We start from the raw sequence: 22,941 nt of genomic DNA, 5'->3' as shown, positions 1-22,941 counted from the left end.
GGATTTTTTTTTAAATTTGCTTGACTGCATTTTGGAGAGAAGGGAAAGAGAGGAGGAGGTGAGAAATGGACATAAGGAGAGAGAGAGCGAGGGAGAGGGAGGGAGAGAGAGAGAGAGGTGTCAGGATGATGAGTCCAGTGCAAGACGGTCTCCTGCAGCCGCTTCATTGCAAGAGCACACTGGAGCTCTTTCAACACACACGTGATTTTCAACACACGTTTCTGTAGCTGTGGAAAACACTGCCTGTGTGATAAAGACTGGCCCAATGCAAGAAAGAGGAGAGAGGGGGAGAGAGAGAGAGAGGAGAGAGAGAGAGAAAGAGACTGTGTCTCTGTCTGCCTGTCTGTCTGTGTGTGACACACCTGAGCTTGTTAGCTAGACACACTGGGGGCTGATCAAGCTGGGAGCAGAGAAACCTGGACTGGATCACATTGCTGTGCAATAGGAGTCTGATTCCCAGCCCTGTGGATCTCACAGTGAAACCTGGACTGGATCACGCTGCTGTGCAATAGGAGTCTGATTCCCAGCCCTGTGGATCTCACAGTGAAACCTGGACTGGATCACGCTGCTGTGCAATAGGAGTCTGATTCCCAGCCCTGTGGATCTCACAGTGAAACCTGGACTGGATCACGCTGCTGTGCAATAGGAGTCTGATTCCCAGCCCTGTGGATCTCACAGTGAAACCTGGACTGGATCACACTGCTGTGCAATAGGAGTCTGATTCCCAGCCCTGTGGATCTCACAGTGAAACCTGGACTGGATCACACTGCTGTGCAATAGGAGTCTGATTCCCAGCCCTGTGGATCTCACAGTGAAACCTGGACTGGATCACACTGCTGTGCAATAGGAGTCTGATTCCCAGCCCTGTGGATCTCACAGTGAAACCTGGACTGGATCACGCTGCTGTGCAATAGGAGTCTGATTCCCAGCCCTGTGGATCTCACAGTGAAACCTGGACTGGATCACACTGCTGTGCAATAGGAGTCTGATTCCCAGCCCTGTGGATCTCACAGTGAAACCTGGACTGGATCACACTGCTGTGCAATAGGAGTCTGATTCCCAGCCCTGTGGATCTCACAGTGAAACCTGGACTGGATCACACTGCTGTGCAATAGGAGTCTGATTCCCAGCTCACACAAACACACACACACACACACACACTTTGTATGACTGAGGTGAACTAAGTCTTTGTTTGTTTGTTCTCTCTTCACAGTGATTATATTATCAAAGAAAAAACGGTGCTTTTGCAGAAGAAAGATAATGAAGGATTTGGTTTTGTATTGAGAGGCGCTAAAGGTAAGATCCTCTCTCATCTCTCTCCTCTCATCTCTCCTGTCTCTCCTCTCTCTACTCCTCTCTCCTCTCTCCTCTCACTCTCTCTCTCTCTCTTTCTCAGCTCAGACCCCTATTGAAGAATTTACCCCAACTCCTGCCTTCCCTGCTCTCCAGTATTTAGAATCTGTGGACGAAGGGGGCGTGGCCTGGAGAGCCAATCTACGAATGGGAGACTTCCTCATTGAGGTGAGGGTGGAGACTACAGACCAATGCATCCTGGGAGCTGTAGTCTTCTTAAACACAGCTGTCACTCAATTCACACTGAAGACACTGAGAGAGACTACATTGTGATACAAAACTACAGCTCCCAGCATGCCTCTACCCTAGCAGCCACAGTGAGGAATGATGGGAGCTGTAGTTCTTTCTATTATAAAGCTGTTTCTCTCCCTTCAGGTCAACGGTCAGAATGTGGTCAAAGTTGGACACAGACAAGTGGTCAATATGATCAGGCAGGGGGGCAATAATCTGCTGCTCAAGGTCGTCATGGTAACCAGGAACCCCGAAATAGAAGAAGCATCAAGAAAGAAAGGTACCCCTTAAAATCTTTTCAAGGTGCGCTGGCCAGCTTTAAAATCCATTCTCTCACCTCTTATCAGCTTTATTAACAGGATTACTGGCCTCTCTCTTTCTTTCAGTGCACTATCAAAGCAAAAAATTGACCCCCCCTGCAATATCTCTTCGATCCAAATCGATGACCTCTGAACTTGAAGAAATGGGTGAGTATTTTGGAGAGACAGACAGACAGACAGACAGAGGCTCTGTAATGGCAATGCAATAATGGTTGTGTATTACACTGAGGGGCAATGGCAGCACAAGCATAGGGCAGCTGCAATGGGATGCCATTGGTAGAATGAGACCACAGTGTGCTAACTATCCCCTCAATGATCTTCAATGGCAATGCAGACACACAGGCAGGGGCTCTGCAATGGCAATGCAATAATGGTTGTGTATTACACTGAGGGGCAATGGCAGCACAAGCATAGGGCAGCTGCAATGGGATGCCATTGGTAGAATGAGACCACAGTGTGCTAACTATCCCCTCAATGATCTTCAATGGCAATGCAGACACACAGGCAGGGGCTCTGCAATGGCAATGCAATAATGGTTGTGTATTACACTGAGGGGCAATGGCAGCACAAGCATAGGGCAGCTGCAATGGGATGCCATTGGTAGAATGAGACCACAGTGTGCTAACTATCCCCTCAATGATCTTCAATGGCAATGCAGACACACAGACAGGGGCTCTGCAATGGCAATGCAATAATGGTTGTGTATTACACTGAGGGGCAATGGCAGCACAAGCATAGGGCAGCTGCAATGGGATGCCATTGGTAGAATGAGACCACAGTGTGCTAACTATCCCCTCAATGATCTTCAATGGCAATGCAGACACACAGGCAGGGGCTCTGCAATGGCAATGCAATAATGGTTGTGTATTACACTGAGGGGCAATGGCAGCACAAGCATAGGGCAGCTGCATGCCATTGGTAGACTCTTTGAGACCACAGTGTGCTCACTATCCCCTCAATGATCTTCAATGGCAATTACACACAGCCCAGGGGCAGCTTGAAGTTGCCCGAGTCACGCCGAGGTGACTGTGTCCGTTACGTGTAGACACCACACATGTGACGAGGTGTGTGCGGTGTCGGCGTTTACGTATAACGTCTTCAAGAGTCATGGGATGCCATTGGTAGAGCTTGTTTGAGTGACTGGTTCGCGTGATGGTCGTTCATCTGTTATTTTTCTGTGTTTTTCTTATTGTATTATTTCAGCCCAGGTCCATAACTCACACACAATGGGATGCCACCCTGGTAGACCCTCCCAGTGACTGGTTCACGTGATGCTCTCACAGTTACTCTCACACACTCTCACACACTCTCACACACTCTCACAGACTCTCACACACTCTCACACACTCTCACACACTCTCACACACTCTCACACACTCTCACACACTCTCACAGACTCTCACACACTCTCACACACTCTCACACACTCTCACACACTCTCACACACTCTCACACACTCTCACACACTCTCACAGACTCTCACACACTCTCACACACTCTCACAGACTCTCACACTCTCACACTCTCACACACTCTCACACACTCTCACACACTCTCACACACTCTCACACACTCTCACACACTCTCACACACTCTCACACACTCTCACACACTCTCACACACTCTCACACACTCTCACACACTCTCACACACTCTCACAGACTCTCACACACTCTCACACACTCTCACACACTCTCACACACTCTCACAGACTCTCACACACTCTCACACACTCTCACACACTCTCACAGACTCTCACACACTCTCACACACTCTCACAGACTCTCACACACTCTCACACACTCTCACAGACTCTCACACACTCTCACACACTCTCACACACTCTCACACACTCTCACACACTCTCACACTCTCACACACTCTCACAGACTCTCACACACTCTCACACACTCTCACACACTCTCACACACTCTCACACACTCTCACACACTCTCACAGACTCTCACACACTCTCACACACTCTCACACACTCTCACACACTCTCACACACTCTCACAGACTCTCACACACTCTCACACACTCTCACAGACTCTCACACACTCTCACACACTCTCACAGACTCTCACACACTCTCACACACTCTCACAGACTCTCACACACTCTCACACGCTCTCACAGACTCTCACACACTCTCACACACTCTCACAGACTCTCACACACTCTCACACACTCTCACACACTCTCACACACTCTCACACACTCTCACAGACTCTCACACACTCTCACACACTCTCACACACTCTCACACACTCTCACAGACTCTCATACACTCTCACACACTCTCACACACTCTCACAGACTCTCACACACTCTCACACACTCTCACAGACTCTCACACACTCTCACACACTCTCACAGACTCTCACACACTCTCACAGACTCTCATACGCTCTCACAGACTCTCATACACTCTCACAGACTCTCATAGCCAGTAATGGGTAATCTCTGATCCCTCTCTATACTCTGTACTGAATCATGTATAATAATGTATGGGATGTGATTACAGCCCAGACTCCCTGCAGACTCCAATAGAGTTTCACTGCCCAGTTGTGATGGCTCTGCTAATCACACATCTCTCCTTCCATTTCATTGTCACTGTGATGCTTCATGGATATGGCTAGTGGACAAAGGAATAGAGCTGGCTATTAACATATCTATCTGAGTGTGTGTGTGCGTGTGTGTGTGTCAGTGTGTGTGTGTGTGTGTGTGTGTGTGTGTGTGTGTCTCTCTCCTCTCTCTCCCCTCTTTCTCCTCTCTCCTCTCTCTCCTCTCCTCTCCTCTCCTCTCACCTCTCCTCTCCCCTCTCTCCTCTTTCTCCTCTCTCCTCCTCCTCTCCTCTCTCTCTCTCTCTCTCTCCCTCTCTCCTCTTTCTCTCTCTCCTCTCTCTCCTCTCTCTCCTCTCCTCTCTCCTCTCTCCTCTCTCCTCTCTCTATAAACATATTGTTTTTAATTGATTGTTCTTTTCAAATGTTCTCCTCTCATTTAGCGTCTCCATGGAACAAAAAGACAGGTTAGTTAAATTAGCGATTATTATTATTGTTATTATTATTATTATTATTATTATTATTGAAGTTTGCTGGCAATACACTAGCTGTGAACTAGATGGCGCTGTTGCAAATATAAAGACAATCCCGGCCACATTAGTCTACAGCAGGTAGTTGAATTGACATGTTTAAATGATTTGTATTGTGATACAAGACCACAGCCAGCGCTCTAGAGTATAAGGAACTACAGCTCCCAGCATCCCTCGCCATGGCCCGCGGGTGCAGAGGCATGCTGGGAGCTGTAGTCCTATAGCCAGGGCTGGACCAATTCACAAAACAATAACTAGGGTGAAAAATGCCTGAAATAAAACCAGACGTTCTCAGAGCTTTATTTTCGATTCTGTTGCAGATTACGATTCAAACCAGACCACTGAAAAGAAAAGGACTGTTTACCAAATGGCACTGAGTAAGAAATCCTGTATTCAATATTAAGGTCCTGTATTCAATATTAAGGTCCTGTATTCTGTATTAAGGTCCTGTTTTCAATATTAAGGTCCTCTATTCAGTATTAAGGTCCTGTATTCAGTATTAAGGTCCTGTATTCAATATTAAGGTCCTGTATTCAATATTAAGGTCCTGTATTCAATATTAAGGTCCTGTATTCTGTATTAAGGTCCTGTATTCAATATTAAGGTCCTGTATTCTGTATTAAGGTCCTGTATTCTGTATTAAGGTCCTGTATTCAATATTAAGGTCCTGTATTCAGTATTAAGGTCCTGTATTCTGTATTAAGGTCCTGTATTAAGGTCCTGTATTCTGTATTAATATTAAGGTCCTGTATTCAATATTAAGGTCCTGTATTCAGTATTAAGGTCCTGTATTCTGTATTAAGGTCCTGTATTCAATATTAAGGTCCTGTATTCAATATTAAGGTCCTGTATTCAATATTAAGGTCCTGTATTCAATATTAAGGTCCTGTTTTCAATATTAAGGTCCTGTATTCAATATTAAGGTCCTGTATTCTGTATTAAGGTCCTGTATTCTGTATTAAGGTCCTGTATTCTGTATTAAGGTCCTGTATTCAATATTAAGGTCCTGTATTCAATATTAAGGTCCTGTATTCAATATTAAGGTCCTGTATTCAATATTAAGGTCCTGTATTCAATATTAAGGTCCTGTATTCAATATTAAGGTCCTGTATTCAGTATTAAGGTCCTGTATTCTGTATTAAGGTCCTGTATTCAATATTAAGGTCCTGTATTCAATATTAAGGTCCTGTATTCAATATTAAGGTCCTGTATTCAGTATTTCCTGTATTCAATATTAAGGTCCTGTATTCTGTATTAAGGTCCTGTATTCAATATTAAGGTCCTGTATTCTGTATTAAGGTCCTGTATTCAATATTAAGGTCCTGTATTCAATATTAAGGTCCTGTATTCAATATTAAGGTCCTGTATTCTGTATTAAGGTCCTGTATTCAATATTAAGGTCCTGTATTCAATATTAAGGTCCTGTATTCTGTATTAAGGTCCTGTATTCTGTATTAAGGTCCTGTATTCAATATTAAGGTCCTGTATTCTGTATTAAGGTCCTGTATTCTGTATTAAGGTCCTGTATTCAGTATTAATTGTTTATTTTCTTTCAGACAAACTTGATGAAATTTTGGCAGCCGCTCAGCAAACAATCAGCGCTAACGAGAGTTCCGGGTCGCGGGGTCACGTGACCGCTGGGAAACGAGATCGGGCGCCGGGACGAGGGTTCTTTACAACGGAGGTGCGAGATTAAAACACAAGAGCACAGACACTGTACACACACACTATACACACTATATACACACACACACTACACACACACACACACTATACACACACACACTATACACACACACACACACACACACACACACACACACACACACACTATACACACACACACTATACACACACACACACACACACACACACACACACACACACACACACTATACACACACACACACACACACACACACACACACACACACACACACACACACACACACACACACACACACACACACACACACACACACACACACACACACACACACACACACACACACACACACACACACACACACACACACACACACACACACACACACACACACACACACACACACACACACACACACACACACACACACACACACACACACACACACACACACACACACACACACACACACACACACACACACACACACACACACACACACACACACACACACACACACACACACACACACACACACACAGTGATAATAATTGCTTTTGTTTTAAACTCTTAACAGCCCAGTTTTGACCAGTCCGGGATTGGGGTGATGTCATCGAGTTCTGGGGTCCCGTACGAGCGCCCCTCATTCCTCTCAGGGAACCCCCATCATGCTGGTATGGTGTTACGTCAAAAATCGATCGGTGAGAAATCTCTGTCTGTCCGTCTATCCGTCTGTCTGTCCGTCTGTGCGTTAAAGGAGAGCTGACCATCTTTAAAATCCATTCTCTCACCTCTTATTAGCTTTATTAACAGGATCACTGACCCCTCCCTTTACAGGAGCGCTGACCATCTTTAAAATCCATTCTCTCACCTCTTATTAGCTTTATTAACAGGATCACTGACCCCTCCCTTTAAAGGAGCGCTGACCATCTTTAAAATCCATTCTCTCACCTCTTATTAGCTTTATTAACAGGATCACTGACCCCTCCCTTTAAAGGAGCGCTGACCATCTTTAAAATCCATTCTCTCACCTCTTATTAGCTTTATTAACAGGATCACTGGCCCCTCCCTTTAAAGGAGCGCTGACCATCTTTAAAATCCATTCTCTCACCTCTTATTAGCTTTATTAACAGGATCACTGACCCCTCCCTTTAAAGGAGCGCTGACCATCTTTAAAATCCATTCTCTCACCTCTTATTAGCTTTATTAACAGGATCACTGACCCCTCCCTTTAAAGGAGCGCTGACCATCTTTAAAATCCATTCTCTCACCTCTTATTAGCTTTATTAACAGGATCACTGGCCCCTCCCTTTAAAGGAGCGCTGACCATCTTTAAAATCCATTCTCTCACCTCTTATTAGCTTTATTAACAGGATCACTGACCCCTCCCTTTAAAGGAGCGCTGACCATCTTTAAAATCCATTCTCTCACCTCTTATTAGCTTTATTAACAGGATCACTGGCCCCTCCCTTTAAAGGAGCGCTGACCATCTTTAAAATCCATTCTCTCACCTCTTATTAGCTTTATTAACAGGATCACTGGCCCCTCCCTTTAAAGGAGCGCTGCCCATCTTTAAAATCCATTCTCTCACCTCTTATTAGCTTTATTAACAGGATCACTGGCCCCTTCCTTTAAAGGAGCGCTGACCATCTTTAAAATCCATTCTCTCACCTCTTATTAGCTTTATTAACAGGATCACTGACCCCTCCCTTTAAAGGAGCGCTGACCATCTTTAAAATCCATTCTCTCACCTCTTATTAGCTTTATTAACAGGATCACTGACCCCTCCCTTTAAAGGAGCGCTGACCATCTTTAAAATCCATTCTCTCACCTCTTATTAGCTTTATTAACAGGATCACTGGCCCCTCCCTTTAAAGGAGCGCTGATGCCATTCCATTGGTATCATGTCTGACTTGTTATTAACGTATCGCCCCCTAATGATCTTACAAGTTGCATGCAGACCACTTTAAATCACAGAAGGGGCTTCTGGCAATGGCAAGGCAATTAATGGTATCTTGTATTCTGGGGTCTTCATCTGATTGTCAATGGCAGCACAAGCGTAGGGCATCCTGCAATGGGACGTTGCCATTGGTAAATGACGACCACAGTGTGCTAACTACGGAGCCCCTCAATGACTATTCAATGGCAACACAAGACAGACCCTCCAGGCAAGGGCTCTGCAATGGCAATGCAATAATGGTTGTGTATTACACTGAGGGGCAATGGCAGCACAAGCATAGGGTTAATGGGATGCCATTGGTAGAATGAGACCACAGTGTGCTAACTATCCCCTCAATGATCTTCAATGGCAATGCAGACACACAGGCAGGGGCTCTGCAATGGCAATGCAATAATGGTTGTGTATTACACTGAGGGGCAATGGCAGCACAAGCATAGGGCAGCTGCAATGGGATGCCATTGGTAGAATGAGACCACAGTGTGCTAACTAGACCCTCAATGATCTTCAATGGCAATGCAGACACACAGGCAGGGGCTCTGCAATGGCAATGCAATAATGGTTGTGTATTACACTGAGGGGCAATGGCAGCACAAGCATAGGGCAGCTGCAATGGGATGCCATTGGTAGAATGAGACCACAGTGTGCTAACTATCCCCTCAATGATCTTCAATGGCAATGCAGACACACAGGCAGGGGCTCTGCAATGGCAATGCAATAATGGTTGTGTATTACACTGAGGGGCAATGGCAGCACAAGCATAGGGCAGCTGCAATGGGATGCCATTGGTAGAATGAGACCACAGTGTGCTAACTATCCCCTCAATGATCTTCAATGGCAATGCAGACACACAGGCAGGGGCTCTGCAATGGCAATGCAATAATGGTTGTGTATTACACTGAGGGGCAATGGCAGCACAAGCATAGGGCAGCTGCAATGGGATGCCATTTCGAATCCCTCTTCTCCCTCCCTCCAGGAATCACCGAAGAGGAGAAACAGTTCCTTGCGCCCCCCCCAGCGAAGATCGCCCGAAGCCTCTCTGTCCCGGGATCGGAGGACATCCCCCCGCCCCCAACCACAGCCCCCCCTGAACCTCCTTACATCCCAGGACCTCCCACAGGCTGGGCGGGGGGAGGAGGAGGAGGCGGGGGCAGAGAGCAAAACTATCAGCCTTACCCCCTCCCTCTCCATCCCGCCAATCAGTTCACCCAGCCCTCTCAGTCAGCCGGCCGCAGCCAGAACGCAGACCCCAAATCTCAGAGGGGTCCCAAGGGGGGCTCCGGACAGCAACCCAAACACCAGGGGGGCAGAGCGGAGCCGCCCAAATCCGGGGGTCCTGGCTTGGGGGAGAGGGAGAGGCTGAGACGTTCCCACAGCAATGTGCAGGCAGAGGCCTCACAGCAGCACACCGGTGAGCGAAGGGGGTGATCGAGGAAATCGATAGCAGATCTCTTCTGAGAGACCACAGCTGCTAGGCGCTAGTTTCTGGGTGGAGGATTCTGGCTTAGCATCATCCCCCCTCTATATTTTGAATTGACTAATTGGGTTTGGATATTGAATTGCGTACCCCTCTTGCTGATCGCGCCCCCTCTCCCTGACCCTGACCCCTGTCCCTGACCCCACCCCCTCTCTTTGACCCCTCCCCCTTTCCCCCAAACTCATTCAGAAGCTTCATAGAGTCCAGTGAAAGCTGCTGAATAATGTTCCCTTGTTAACATATTGAATTGCACCCCCTCTATATAGAATGAACTCCCTCAGCTTCATAGAGTCCAGTGAAAGCTGCTGAATAATGTTCCCTTGTTAACATATTGAATTGCACCCCCTCTATATAGAATGAACTCCCTCAGCTTCATAGAGTCCAGTGAAAGCTGCTGAATAATGTTCCCTTGTTAACATATTGAATTGCACCCCCTCTATATAGAATGAACTCCCTCAGCTTCATAGAGTCCAGTGAAAGCTGCTGAATAATGTTCCCTTGTTCTCATATTGAATTGCACCCCCTCTATATAGAATGAACTCCCTCAGCTTCATAGAGTCCAGTGAAAGCTGCTGAATAATGTTCCCTTGTTAACATATTGAATTGCACCCCCTCTATATAGAATGAACTCCCTCAGCTTCATAGAGTCCAGTGAAAGCTGCTGAATAATGTTCCCTTGTTAACATATTGAATTGCAGCCCCTCTATATAGAATGAACTCCCTCAGCTTCATAGAGTCCAGTGAAAGCTGCTGAATAATGTTCAATAACTGTTCAGCTGTTTATTTTGGCATTCTCTGCGTAAAAGAACTACAGCTCCCAGCATGCCTCGCTATCAAGGCGGGTGCTGAGGCATGCTGGGAGCTGTAGTTTTTTTTCTTTTCTGATTAGTTCCCTGGTTGCTCCAATTTGCTTATGTTTTTTCTCCTTTTTCTTTTCTTCTTGGTCTGAAAACAGGAGGAGGAGGGGGCGGGGGAGGAGGAGGAGGAGGAGGAGTAGGAGGAGGAGGGGGCCCGGGGGGGCGCCCCAGCTCCAGCAGCGGTGGCAGCGGTGGGATCAATCCCTACGCCTCCAAACCCCAAAGAAGGAAAGCACAGCTGGTCAAACAGGGGAGGGTTGAAGGAGGGACGGACTCAAACTCTCGGTTGAAGAGGGGAGAGAGGAGAGGGGAGAGGAGAGAGAGGAGAGAGAGGAGAGAGGGGAGGAGAGAGAGGAGAGAGAGGGGGAGGAGAGAGAGGAGAGCGAGGAGAGAGGGGAGGAGATAGAGGTGATAGGGGAGAGAGAGGAGAGAGAGGAGATAGAGGAGGAGAGAGAGGAGATAGAGGTGATAGGGGAGAGAGAGGAGGAGAGAGAGGGGAGAAGGACCTCCGAAAGCTAACCCCGCAGCAGCCCCGTCATCACCACAGCCTGAGTGCGCAGCCCTCGTTAGAGAAGAGCTCCATCGCCATCCCCACCATCATCATCAAAGCGCCGTCCACCAGCAGCAGCGGCAAGAGCAGCCGGGGCAGCAGCGTGGAGATCGAGCCCCTGGCCGAGGCGGCAGTGCAGTCCGGCCCGCGCTCCCGGGGCAGCAGCGTGGATTACACCAGCCAGTTCGGGGCCGCCATCGTGGGGGCGGCCAGGAGAGACAGAGAGAGGCGAGTCACCCCAACCCGAATCACAAAGTTGATCCCCACCAGACCCTAATCCCCACCCCAACACCAACCAAGCCCCAAACTCCAACCTCCACCCTAATCCCAACCTGACCCTAATCCCATCCCAAACCCAAACCCAACCCAACCCGTCCCCAACCCCAACCATCCCCAACCCCAACCCAACACCAACCAAGCCCCAAACTCCAACCCCAACCCTAATTCCAACCCGACCCTAATCCCATCCAAAACCCTACCCAGCTCAACCAACCCAACCCAACCAACCCATCCCAAACCGAACTCAACCCAACCCAACCCAACCCATCCCATCCCCAACCCCAACCCAACACCAACCCAACCCCAAACCCCAACCCCAACCCAACACTAACCAAACCCCAAACTCCAACCCCAACCCTAATTCCAACCCGACCCTAATCCCATCCAAAACCCTACCCAGCTCAACCAACCCAACCAACCCATCCCAAACCGAACTCAACCCAACCCAACGCAACCCATCCCATCCCCAACCCCAACCCAACACCAACCAAACCCCAAACTCCAACCCCAACCCAACACTAACCAAACCCCAAACTCCAACCCCAACCCTAATTCCAACCCGACCCTAATCCCATCCAAAACCCTACCCAGCTCAACCAACCCAACCAACCCATCCCAAACCGAACTCAACCCAACCCAACCAACCCATCCCATCCCCAACCCCAACCCAACACCAACCAAACCCCAAACTCCAACCCCAACCCAACACTAACCAAACCCCAAACTCCAACCCCAACCCTAATTCCAACCCGACCCTAATCCCATCCAAAACCTTACCCAACCCAATCCAACCCAAACCCAACCCAAACCAAACCCAAACCAAACCCAACCGAAACCCAACCGAAACTCAACCCAAACTCAACCCAACCCCATCCCAGAGTTTCGAGTGAATATAGACTTAACTCATTTAGGTTCATACAGAGCTGTACAGCAAAGTCTCATGGCACCAGTGTTAAACCAATAGCTGGGCAAAGAACTACAGTCCCCAGCAGCCCCACTATCAAATCAGGTGCTGAGGCATGCTGGGAGCTGTAGTTTGCATTGCTATGATTAGTAACTAGTAATTGTAATTCATGATAACTGTTCAGCTGTTTCTCCTTCTCTGCGTGCAGAGGCATGCTGGGAGCTGTAGTTCTTTATGCTGCGGGTCTCGTATCACAAACCTCTATTACAACGCATCCTGTAAAGAAAGCATCGCGGATTCATCAGGGCAGCCCTGGCTATAGGACTACAGCTCCCAGCATGCTCCTGCACCCGCGGGCCCTGGCGAGGGATGCTGGGAGCTGTAGTTCTCTGTGTAACTGTAACTGTGATTGATTCCGAAGGTTCCAGGAAGCCCGGCGGAAGTCCTCCTCCCTCTTCCTCTCCACCGACGAGGAGTCCAGCCCTCAGCCGGCCCCCTCCCCCCGGCTCCGCCCCTCCAAATCCATCGACGAGGGCATGTTCTCCGGAGACAGCTACTACCAGCAGGGCCGGGGCGGGCCCCCCGATCCCTTCGGGCCCCTGGCGCACCCCTCGGAGCCCCGCTCCGTGCCCGTGGATTTCTACAGCCGGGCGACGGCTTTCATCCACCCGCTGACAGGCAAAGTGCTGGACCCGGCCTCGCCCCTCGGGCTGGCTCTGGCGCGACTGTCCGTTTCACGATTCGCCTGGGTCGGAGCAGAGGGCCTCCCCGAGCGGGAGGTCCCTTGCCCGGAACTTCCTCCCACCCGTCCCTCCCCCCCCCCCCTCCTCGTAGGGGTCCTCCTCGCGCCTCTTCCGGGAGGGGCAGAGGGCGGAGGGGGGAGGGAGGCGCTAGAGAAAGGACTTTGTCTCAGCCTGCGCTGGTCCCGTCTCGTCAGCGGGGCGGAGGGGAGCAGCAGCAGCAGCAGTCGGCCGCCTGGATTTCGAGACCCCAGTCGCCGAGGAATTTCGGGGTCCCCCCGGGGGGCAGGTGGGACCGGAGGGAGAGCGGGGAAGGAGGGGGGAGGGGCTCCCGGGTGCGGTTCTCGGAAGACGAGGAGCCGAAACGGAAAGCGGACGAGGGCAGGCAGCGACGCCCGTCCGGCGGAGGAGAGGCACCTCAAGACCCCGCGGCGGGGGGAGGCAAGGGGGGGCTGGGGCTGATGGTCCTGCCCCCGCCCGCCCCCTCGATCGACGCCGAGGACGAGTTTGTTTTCGGGGACCCCCTGCCGCCCCCCTTGGAGTTCGCCAACAGCTTCGACAGCGGTCTGACCAATAGCCACCGCCCGTCCGCCTTGAGGACTCCCGAGGACCCCCCTCCCTCCCTGTCTTCCATCCTCCCTCCGCCCCCTCCCCTCCCCCTCGGAGCGGAGGGACTGGGGCACCCCCCCTTCCTCCAGGAGGTGGTGGGGGGACGGGAGGGGCTGGGGTGGGGGGGAGCGGGGTACGACCGCTCCAGGTGGTCCAGGTCGGACTCTTAATGCTGTCGCTTCAGAATTCTGGCCAACTTGACTCAAGCCCCTCCTCCTCCTCCTGCTGCTTCGACCATCAACCAATCTGCCGGCCGGAATCTCGCAGCCGACTCCTCCCCTCCCGTGCAGGCTCCTCCTGTTCCAACCCCGGCTCCCCCTCCCTCCCAGCCCCCTGCTAAAGAGGCCCATGTCAATTTCTCCGAAGTGGTTTGCTCGATTCCGATCGCCCCGCCCGCTCAAGGGGAGACCGTGGAAACGGTGACCGATTCCGGGATCGAGGAGCTGGACAGCCGGAGCAGCAGCGACCACCACCTGGAAAACGTCAGCAGCTTCTCCACTTTGTGGTCGAACAGGCCCCGGCCCCCTCCCCCCCCTCCAGGGACAGGGGAGGGGGCGGAGCTGCTGGACTCCTACCTCGCCTACCTGGACGGACAATCCTTCGAGATGGACAAGCCCCCTTTTCCGATGCACCCCCAGAAACAGCGGGCCAGACCTCACTGCCCGACCAGGGCTCTGGGCAGGCATCCCACCGCCGCCACCAACGACACTTCGTCCCAGGCCAATTTCGCAGCCCCGGAACGGCCCAAGACCCCCGACCGGAAGCAGGCGTGGGCCCCCCACCCCAACGAGCCGGATCCCACCCAGTATTTCCACCCCCCGCCCCCAGCCCACGTTCTCAAGGGAGGGCCCATGTCCAGCATGAAGGCCAGCATTATCAGCGAGCTGAGCACCAAACTGCAACAGATGGGAGGGGAGACGTGGGCCAGACCATCTCTGGATTCAGCCGCGGGGGGGGCGGGCTCCTTGGGATCACAGCAGCGGATTGCCAGCAGGCAGAGGTAACGGGCCGTGCCATTTTTTGGGGACACCCCCCCCCCCCCCCCCCCCCGCCCCATCGAATGCTGTGTTTGAGATCTTTATGTATATTTTTGTGAGCTCAGGAGCTTCTCTTCAGCTCCAGCTGCTCTGTCGTGATTATTGTGAATCGGGACAGCCCCTGGCTATAGGACTACAGCTCCCAGCATGCCTCTGCGCCCGCGGGCTTGGGCTCGGGATGCTGGGAGCTGTAGTTCTTTACGCTGTGGTCTTGCGTCACAATACAAATCACTTAAACACGTCAGTTCAGCTGCCTGCCATAGACTAATGTGGGCGAGATCATCTTTATATTAGCGATAGCGCCATCTAGTTGGTCGCTCACATACGGTCGTTTCATACATCTTTAGTAACCTCTTTATTGCATTAATAATATTATAATAATAATAATTATAATAATTAGGTATAATAATAAATTACGATTTTTGAGAGGAGAGGGAAGAGAGAGCTCCTCTCCCCCCTCTCCTACCCCCCCAGAGACTCTCCCAGGGTTCTAAACCTGGAAGCCCCCCTCAAAAGCCCTCCCCCTCCCCCTCCCCGCCTCCCACCTTCCAGTCCTGGTCTCCCCCTAAACCCCAACCCCCCCCCCTCCCCTTGGGGTTGGGGGGCGGCCGGGGGATGAGGCGCCGGAGGGGGGGGAGAGGATAGCGGTCCCTCACCACGTGGGGAGTGGTGTCACTGCCACAAAGTGGCTGGAATTCCATCACATCTCCCACTCAGTGTAGAGCGTGAGTCCAGCCCGGCCCGCCCAGAGATCCCCCCTCCCACACTCCTCTAGGGGGAGGGTGTGAGGAGAGTCCAGGGGGTCAGACTTGTCTTGGGGAGGTCGCGCCCCCTCCGCGCCTCCCCCTCCTCTCCTCCTCCTCCTCCCCGAGGATGGGCGGCGACCCCTCCCTCTTCGAGAAGCTGCGAGGCTCCGAGGGGCCATAGCCGGCGCTGGACCCCCCTACTTCTCCCCTCGCGGGGGAGAGGGGGGGAGGCCTCCCCCCTTTTGCCTCGTCCCGCTCCCTCTCTCTCCCCGACCCACTTTCTGTCGGAGGCTCCCCCGTCTTCACCCCTCCTCCTCCTCTCTCCTCTCCTCTCCCCTCCCGACAAGCCCTTCTCCTCCAAGCCCCTCCCTTACTGGTCCAAGTTCGACGTCGCAGACTGGCTAGAGTATCTGAACCTGGCGGAACACCGGGAGCGTTTCCTCGACAACGAGATTGACGGCTCGCACCTGCCCTCGCTCAGCAAAGAGGATTACTGCGACCTGGGAGTGAACCGGGTCGGGCATCGCATGAATATAGAGAGAGCGCTGAAGAGGGTGCTGGAGAGGTGATAGGAGAGGAGAGAGGAGAGAGAGGAGGAGAGAGAGAGAGGAGGAGAGAGGAGAGAGAGGAGAGAGGAGAGAGAGAGAGAGGAGAGAGAGAGGAGAGAGAGAGAGAGGAGAGAGAGAGAGAGAGAGAGAGAGGAGAGGGAGAGAGAGAGAGAGAGAGAGAGAGAGGGAGAGAGAGAGAGAGAGGAGAGAGAGAGAGAGAGAGAGAGAGAGAGGAGAGAGAGAGAGAGAGAGAGAGAGAGAGAGAGAGAGGAGAGAGAGAGAGAGAGAGAGAGAGGAGAGAGAGAGAGAGAGGAGAGAGAGAGAGAGAGGAGAGGAGAGAGAGGAGAGAGGAGAGAGAGAGGAGAGAGAGAGGAGAGGAGAGAGAGAGGAGAGAGAGGAGAGAGAGAGGGAGAGAGAGAGAGGAGAGGAGAGAGAGGAGAGAGAGGGGGGGGCAGAGAGGTGGAGAGAGGGAGAGAAAGGAGAGAAGGAAATTTTTTTGACAAAATTTCAAACGGCAAACGGGACAATTTATTTATTTTTATTCCTGATATCTTGACTGTGATTGAAGATTCATTAACGGAATCAGCTGTGATCGATGATTTAGGACCCAAATCAGCTGCTATCTGCTGTCGTTTGATGATTTAATAACAAAGTCAGCGGATATCTGACTGGGATCAATGATATATATCAAAGAAAATCAGCTGCTGTGTCGTGATATTTGACTGACAATTCACAATCACGACGAGACTCTGGAGGAGAGAGCTGAGAGGCGATGAAGAGGAGAGAGAACGAAGAAGAGGAATTGTGATGTTTCATGAAAATCTGCTCATATCTGGTTATTTATGAACAAAATCAGCTGATATTTGACAGAATTCTATGATTTATGAACAAAATCAGCTGATATTTGACAGAATTCTATGATTTATGAACAAAATCAGCTGATATTTGACAGAATTCTATTATTTATGAACAAAATCAACTGATATTTGACAGAATTCTGTGATTTATGAACAAAATCAGCTGATATTTGACTGTGGCGCTTGATGATGTGATTTGGGGAGGGGGGAGATATTTGAATGTATTCAATGATATTTGATGAAATCGCGTGCTGTTGGACGATGTTCCACAATCTGGGGAGAAGCATGCAGAGAGGGACACAATCATCTGATCTGTGACAATCCTTGATGAAATCAGCAGGTATTTAATAAAATCAACTGATATTTGATGAAATCAGGGGGTATTTGGTGGTATCTCTTGCCCCAGAGGGATATCAGTTGATTTGTTTTGCTGATTTGACTCCGTCTTCGACAGTATAAGCCGATTCTCTCCTGGTATCAGTTGATTTCTGCTGATATTTGACACAGTGATGTTTGGCAACATTTCGAGATGAGTTTAATGGATTCATACCTACACACTGTTCTCTGTGTTTCTGTCTGTCTGTCTGTCTGTCTCTGCAGAATGCAGTATTAAAAAAACAAGGGCTGTCTCTGTCTATCTGTCTGTCTGTCTGTCTGTCTGTCTCTGTCTGTCTCTCTTCTCCATGTGGAACGACATTCTACCCTTTCATCTCTTCCTTTTACTCCTCTCTTTCTCATTTCTTTCTCTCTCTCTCTCTCTCTCTCTCTCTCTCTCTCTCTCTCTCTCTCTCTCTCCTCTCTCTCTCCCTCTCTCTCCTCTCTCTCCTCTCTCTCTCCTCTCTCTCTCTCTCTCTTCTCCTCTCTCTCCTCTCCCTCTCCTCTCTCTCTCCTCTCTCTCTCTCTCTCTCTCCTCTCCTCTCCTCTCTCTCTCTCTCTCTGTTTCTTTTCTTCCTGTGATTTGGAGGAGAGAGAGAAAGCGGTCAAAATATTTCAAACAGATTTTCAAGCCAGGAACAGAAAAGCAAACTAAAAAAAAAAAAAAAAAGTTAAAATGAAATATGATCAAAAAACTCAATGAAAGAGAGAAAAGAATCCAATACATAAAAATAGCCCCCCCTCTCCCTCCCAGACCCCCCCTTTCTCACCTCCTCCGTCTCTCCCTCCCCTCCCCTCTGTGGCAATATAGAACTACAGCTCCCAGCATGCCTCTGCACCCGGCAGTGGACAGGGATGCTGGGAGCTGTAGTTCTTTCACTCAGAGCTGTATAAAATAATATTTGAGTGATTGCGATGAGGAGGGAGGGAGGGATCGGAAAGAGGACTGCAAATTTGAGGGAAGAAGGGAGGGAAGGATGGAAGGAGGGCGAACCAGCAGAGAGAAGAAAATGCCGTTCAGATCCGCTCGTAATCTTGAAAGGAAAACGATTTTTATCAATTAATTTTTGAAATAAATGAGTCTTCCAGATGCTTCAATATCAGATTAAGAATAAGATTATTATAATCATAACAATAGCTAGGATTCCTATTAGCGATATTATTATTATTATTATTATTATTATTATTATTATATTATTATTATTAGAATATAAAATTTTTTTACATCTCTTTGCTCCAAGCTTATAACAAACTTAATTACAGAAGTATAAAAAAACAAACGTTGTGGGGGGTTGCGGGGGGAGGGGGGGGGTGTACGGGGGGGGGAGGGGAGGTTGGGGGAGGTGGGGTGGGGAAGGGGGGGGAGGTGTTCCCTTTTGTTTTAATTAAGTTTAAAACATTCAAATTTTTAAGTTTTACTACAAGCTTGTCGAAGACCAACGAAGGTATCTTCCATAGAAGAAGAGAATTCTTTAAGACATTCGTTTTGGCAACAAAAAACAAAAAGACAAAAAAAAAATAAATAAAAAACTAACTAACCAATAAACAAAGAAAAAGTAAGACCACAAACACTTTTAATTATTATTATATGTTTAATATTTTTTTTTTTTATTCTTATGATTAAAATAAAAAAAGATACACATTTAGTTTGTCAATGTTTTACATAAAATTTCCCCCTTAAATACCCCCCCCCCCGTTCTATTCCAGTTCCCAGTAGGACACTCATATAGGGGGGGGGGGGGGGGGTCAGTGACCTTAACCCCACTAGTTTGAACGTAGTGCTTTAACTCTGCATCAAACTATTAATGCACTGAATTCTGAAATACTAAAAATAACCCTAATCAATAAATCTATTGAATATTAAGGTCCTGTATTCAGTATTAAGGTCCTGTATTCAATATTAAGGTCCTGTATTCTGTATTAAGGTCCTGTATTCAATATTAAGGTCCTGTATTCTGTATTAAGGTCCTGTATTCTGTATTAAGGTCCTGTATTCAATATTAAGGTCCTGTATTCAATATTAAGGTCCTGTATTCAATATTAAGGTCCTGTATTCAATATTAAGGTCCTGTATTCAATATTAAGGTCCTGTATTCTGTATTAAGGTCCTGTATTCAATATTAAGGTCCTGTATTCAATATTAAGGTCCTGTATTCAATATTAAGGTCCTGTATTCCTGTATATTAAGGTCCTGTATTCAATATTAAGGTCCTGTATTCAATATTAAGGTCCTGTATTCAATATTAAGGTCCTGTATTCAATATTAAGGTCCTGTATTCAATATTAAGGTCCTGTATTCAATATTAAGGTCCTGTATTCAATATTAAGGTCCTGTATTCAATATTAAGGTCCTGTATTCAATATTAAGGTCCTGTATTCAATATTAAGGTCCTGTATTCAATATTAAGGTCCTGTATTCAATATTAAGGTCCTGTATTCAATATTAAGGTCCTGTATTCTGTATTAAGGTCCTGTATTCAGTATTAAGGTCCTGTATTCAATATTAAGGTCCTGTATTCAATATTAAGGTCCTGTATTCAATATTAAGGTCCTGTATTCAATATTAAGGTCCTGTATTCAATATTAAGGTCCTGTATTCAATATTAAGGTCCTGTATTCAATATTAAGGTCCTGTATTCAATATTAAGGTCCTGTATTCAATATTAAGGTCCTGTATTCAATATTAAGGTCCTGTATTCAATATTAAGGTCCTGTATTCAATATTAAGGTCCTGTATTCAATATTAAGGTCCTGTATTCAATATTAAGGTCCTGTATTCAATATTAAGGTCCTGTATTCAATATTAAGGTCCTGTATTCAATATTAAGGTCCTGTATTCAATATTAAGGTCCTGTATTCAATATTAAGGTCCTGTATTCAATATTAAGGTCCTGTATTCAATATTAAGGTCCTGTATTCAATATTAAGGTCCTGTATTCAATATTAAGGTCCTGTATTCAATATTAAGGTCCTGTATTCAATATTAAGGTCCTGTATTCAATATTAAGGTCCTGTATTCAATATTAAGGTCCTGTATTCAATATTAAGGTCCTGTATTCAATATTAAGGTCCTGTATTCAATATTAAGGTCCTGTATTCAATATTAAGGTCCTGTATTCTGTATTAAGGTCCTGTATTCAATATTAAGGTCCTGTATTCAATATTAAGGTCCTGTATTCAATATTAAGGTCCTGTATTCAATATTAAGGTCCTGTATTCAATATTAAGGTCTGGTTTTTAAGAAAATGGGATGCAGGTTTGACCAAATGATTTCCATAACTAACGAAGAATCATATTTATCTGTAAGAATTAAAGAAATCAATTATTACGATTATCAAATTAAAACAAATAAAAACAACATTAATAAGAAGCAGCGGGCTTCGAGTCGAGTGATTATTATTATTATTATTATTATTATTATTATTATTATTATTATTATTATTAATAATAAAGTTACAGCGATATCTCCTCATGCATAAAACACAGTTTTATTGTCATTTATATATAGAAGACACTTTACCGCACTGCAGAATAGTTTACCACACTTTACCGCAGCCCTCTGGAACTGTAGTTATTTTACCACGGTTCTACCGCGCTCTCAGAGCGGCTGCGGGCTCCCCTTCTCGCTGAAGGTTTCCAGGATGTGTTTCCTCGCCAACGCCCCCCTGAGGTGCAGCTTGTAGTCCTCTGTCAGGACGTCGTCATAGCGACGCAGCGCGAAGTGAGCGGGGCTCCCCAGCTCCTCCCCTGGCCCCCACGGGGGGGACACGTCGAGCCCGGAGTGAAGGAGCTGGTTCCTGGTCCTGAAATCTGAGCTGGTGATCAACCATCTGAGAGAGAGAGGAGAGGAGAGAGAGAGAGAGAGGAGAGATAGAGGAGAGGAGAGGGGAGAGGGTAACTAGACATTTCAGAGTGAGGGGAGTCTGTGTCCGTCTCTATCTCTCTTTCTCTGTGTGTCTCTCTCTCTCTGTGTGTTTCTCTCTGTGTGTCTCTCTCTCTGTGTCTCTGTACCTGTTGCTCCTCCCTCCCGTCCCGCAGATCACATTCATGTCCTCAAACTGGATGCTGGTTACCCTACCCCCCTCGAAGGGGCGCGAGATCAACCGAGACACAGCCCCCAAAATATCAGCATGACAGAGATCCAACTCCGGCTGTGACAGAGAGGAGAGAGGAGAGAGGGAGAGAGAGGAGAGAGACTGTCAATATTGAGACAGACACACCTCTTCACACAGATCTACTGACGCTCATCTGATTGTGATGAAACTCAATATTAACATTATTTTGCAGCTCACCGGGGTCTCCATGCACACAGTGAGGGGGCGCGGGGCGGGGGGGGTCTCGAATTTCCTGATACAGGGGATCCCCAACTCCAGAGCCTCATAGTCCAAGATAATCTGCTTCAAATGCTTCTTACTGTGAGAAACCAAAACTCACAGTCAATACAGCACAGTCTCACTGCGCTGAGAGATCCATACAGCAGAGTCTCACTGCGCTGAGAGATCCATACAGCAGAGTCTCACTGCGCTGAGAGATCCATACAGCAGAGTCTCACTGCGCTGAGAGATCCATACAGCAGAGTCTCACTGCGCTGAGAGATCCATACAGCAGAGTCTCACTGCGCTGAGAGATCCATACAGCAGAGTCTCACTGCGCTGAGAGATCCATACAGCAGAGTCTCACTGCGCTGAGAGATCCATACAGCAGAGTCTCACTGCGCTGAGAGATCCATACAGCAGAGTCTCACTGCGCTGAGAGATCCATACAGCAGAGTCTCACTGCGCTGAGAGATCCATACAGCAGAGTCTCACTGCGCTGAGAGATCCATACAGCAGAGTCTCACTGCGCTGAGAGATCCATACAGCAGAGTCTCACTGCGCTGAGAGATCCATACAGCAGAGTCTCACTGCGCTGAGAGATCCATACAGCAGAGTCTCACTGCGCTGAGAGATCCATACAGCAGAGTCTCACTGCGCTGAGAGATCCATACAGCAGAGTCTCACTGCGCTGAGAGATCCATACAGCAGAGTCTCACTGCGCTGAGAGATCCATACAGCAGAGTCTCACTGCGCTGAGAGATCCATACAGCAGAGTCTCACTGCGCTGAGAGATCCATACAGCAGAGTCTCACTGCGCTGAGAGATCCATACAGCAGAGTCTCACTGCGCTGAGAGATCCATACAGCAGAGTCTCACTGCGCTGAGAGATCCATACAGCAGAGTCTCACTGCGCTGAGAGATCCTCCTGGGTCAGCAGAGCCAATGAGCTGTAAATCCATACAGCAGGTCTCACTGCGCTGAGAATCCATACAGCAGAGTCTCACCGCAGAGATCCATACAGAGAG

General features: G+C 48.5%; 2 protein-coding genes across 2 annotated transcripts in view; one reads left to right on the top strand and one right to left on the bottom strand.

Annotated features, from left to right (window-relative positions):
- Window positions 1-16,433, top strand: part of shank1 (SH3 and multiple ankyrin repeat domains 1) — a 47,362-nt gene extending 30,929 nt beyond the window's left edge. Inside the window, exons 16-30 of the mRNA XM_041237543.1 lie at window positions 1,214-1,296; window positions 1,397-1,521; window positions 1,729-1,864; window positions 1,971-2,051; window positions 4,912-4,935; window positions 5,319-5,375; window positions 6,555-6,682; window positions 7,242-7,365; window positions 9,598-10,032; window positions 11,054-11,240; window positions 11,386-11,733; window positions 13,110-13,415; window positions 13,523-14,155; window positions 14,222-15,037; window positions 15,897-16,433. Of these exons, the coding sequence (XP_041093477.1) occupies window positions 1,214-1,296; window positions 1,397-1,521; window positions 1,729-1,864; window positions 1,971-2,051; window positions 4,912-4,935; window positions 5,319-5,375; window positions 6,555-6,682; window positions 7,242-7,365; window positions 9,598-10,032; window positions 11,054-11,240; window positions 11,386-11,733; window positions 13,110-13,415; window positions 13,523-14,155; window positions 14,222-15,037; window positions 15,897-16,389 (3,976 nt within the window). The 3' untranslated portion in view covers window positions 16,390-16,433. The remainder of the gene's footprint in view (window positions 1-1,213; window positions 1,297-1,396; window positions 1,522-1,728; window positions 1,865-1,970; window positions 2,052-4,911; window positions 4,936-5,318; window positions 5,376-6,554; window positions 6,683-7,241; window positions 7,366-9,597; window positions 10,033-11,053; window positions 11,241-11,385; window positions 11,734-13,109; window positions 13,416-13,522; window positions 14,156-14,221; window positions 15,038-15,896) is intronic.
- A 4,687-nt stretch (window positions 16,434-21,120) lies between these two features.
- LOC121305889 (putative uncharacterized protein C19orf81) lies at window positions 21,121-22,137 on the bottom strand. The gene is made up of 4 exons (XM_041237542.1): window positions 22,121-22,137; window positions 21,893-22,013; window positions 21,612-21,751; window positions 21,121-21,430 (listed from the first exon to the last, which is right to left on the bottom strand). Exons 1-4 carry the CDS (start codon window positions 22,135-22,137, stop codon window positions 21,199-21,201), a joined length of 510 nt encoding a protein of 169 aa, XP_041093476.1. The 3' UTR covers window positions 21,121-21,198.
- Between the last annotated feature and the right edge of the window lie 804 nt (window positions 22,138-22,941).

The sequence above is a fragment of the Polyodon spathula genome, chromosome 45 (genome assembly GCF_017654505.1).
Source record: "Polyodon spathula isolate WHYD16114869_AA chromosome 45, ASM1765450v1, whole genome shotgun sequence".
NCBI classification, from domain to species: domain Eukaryota; kingdom Metazoa; phylum Chordata; class Actinopteri; order Acipenseriformes; family Polyodontidae; genus Polyodon; species Polyodon spathula.
The sequence above is the reverse complement of the archived record's forward strand: the minus strand, read 5'-3'. Positions and strand labels throughout refer to the sequence as shown.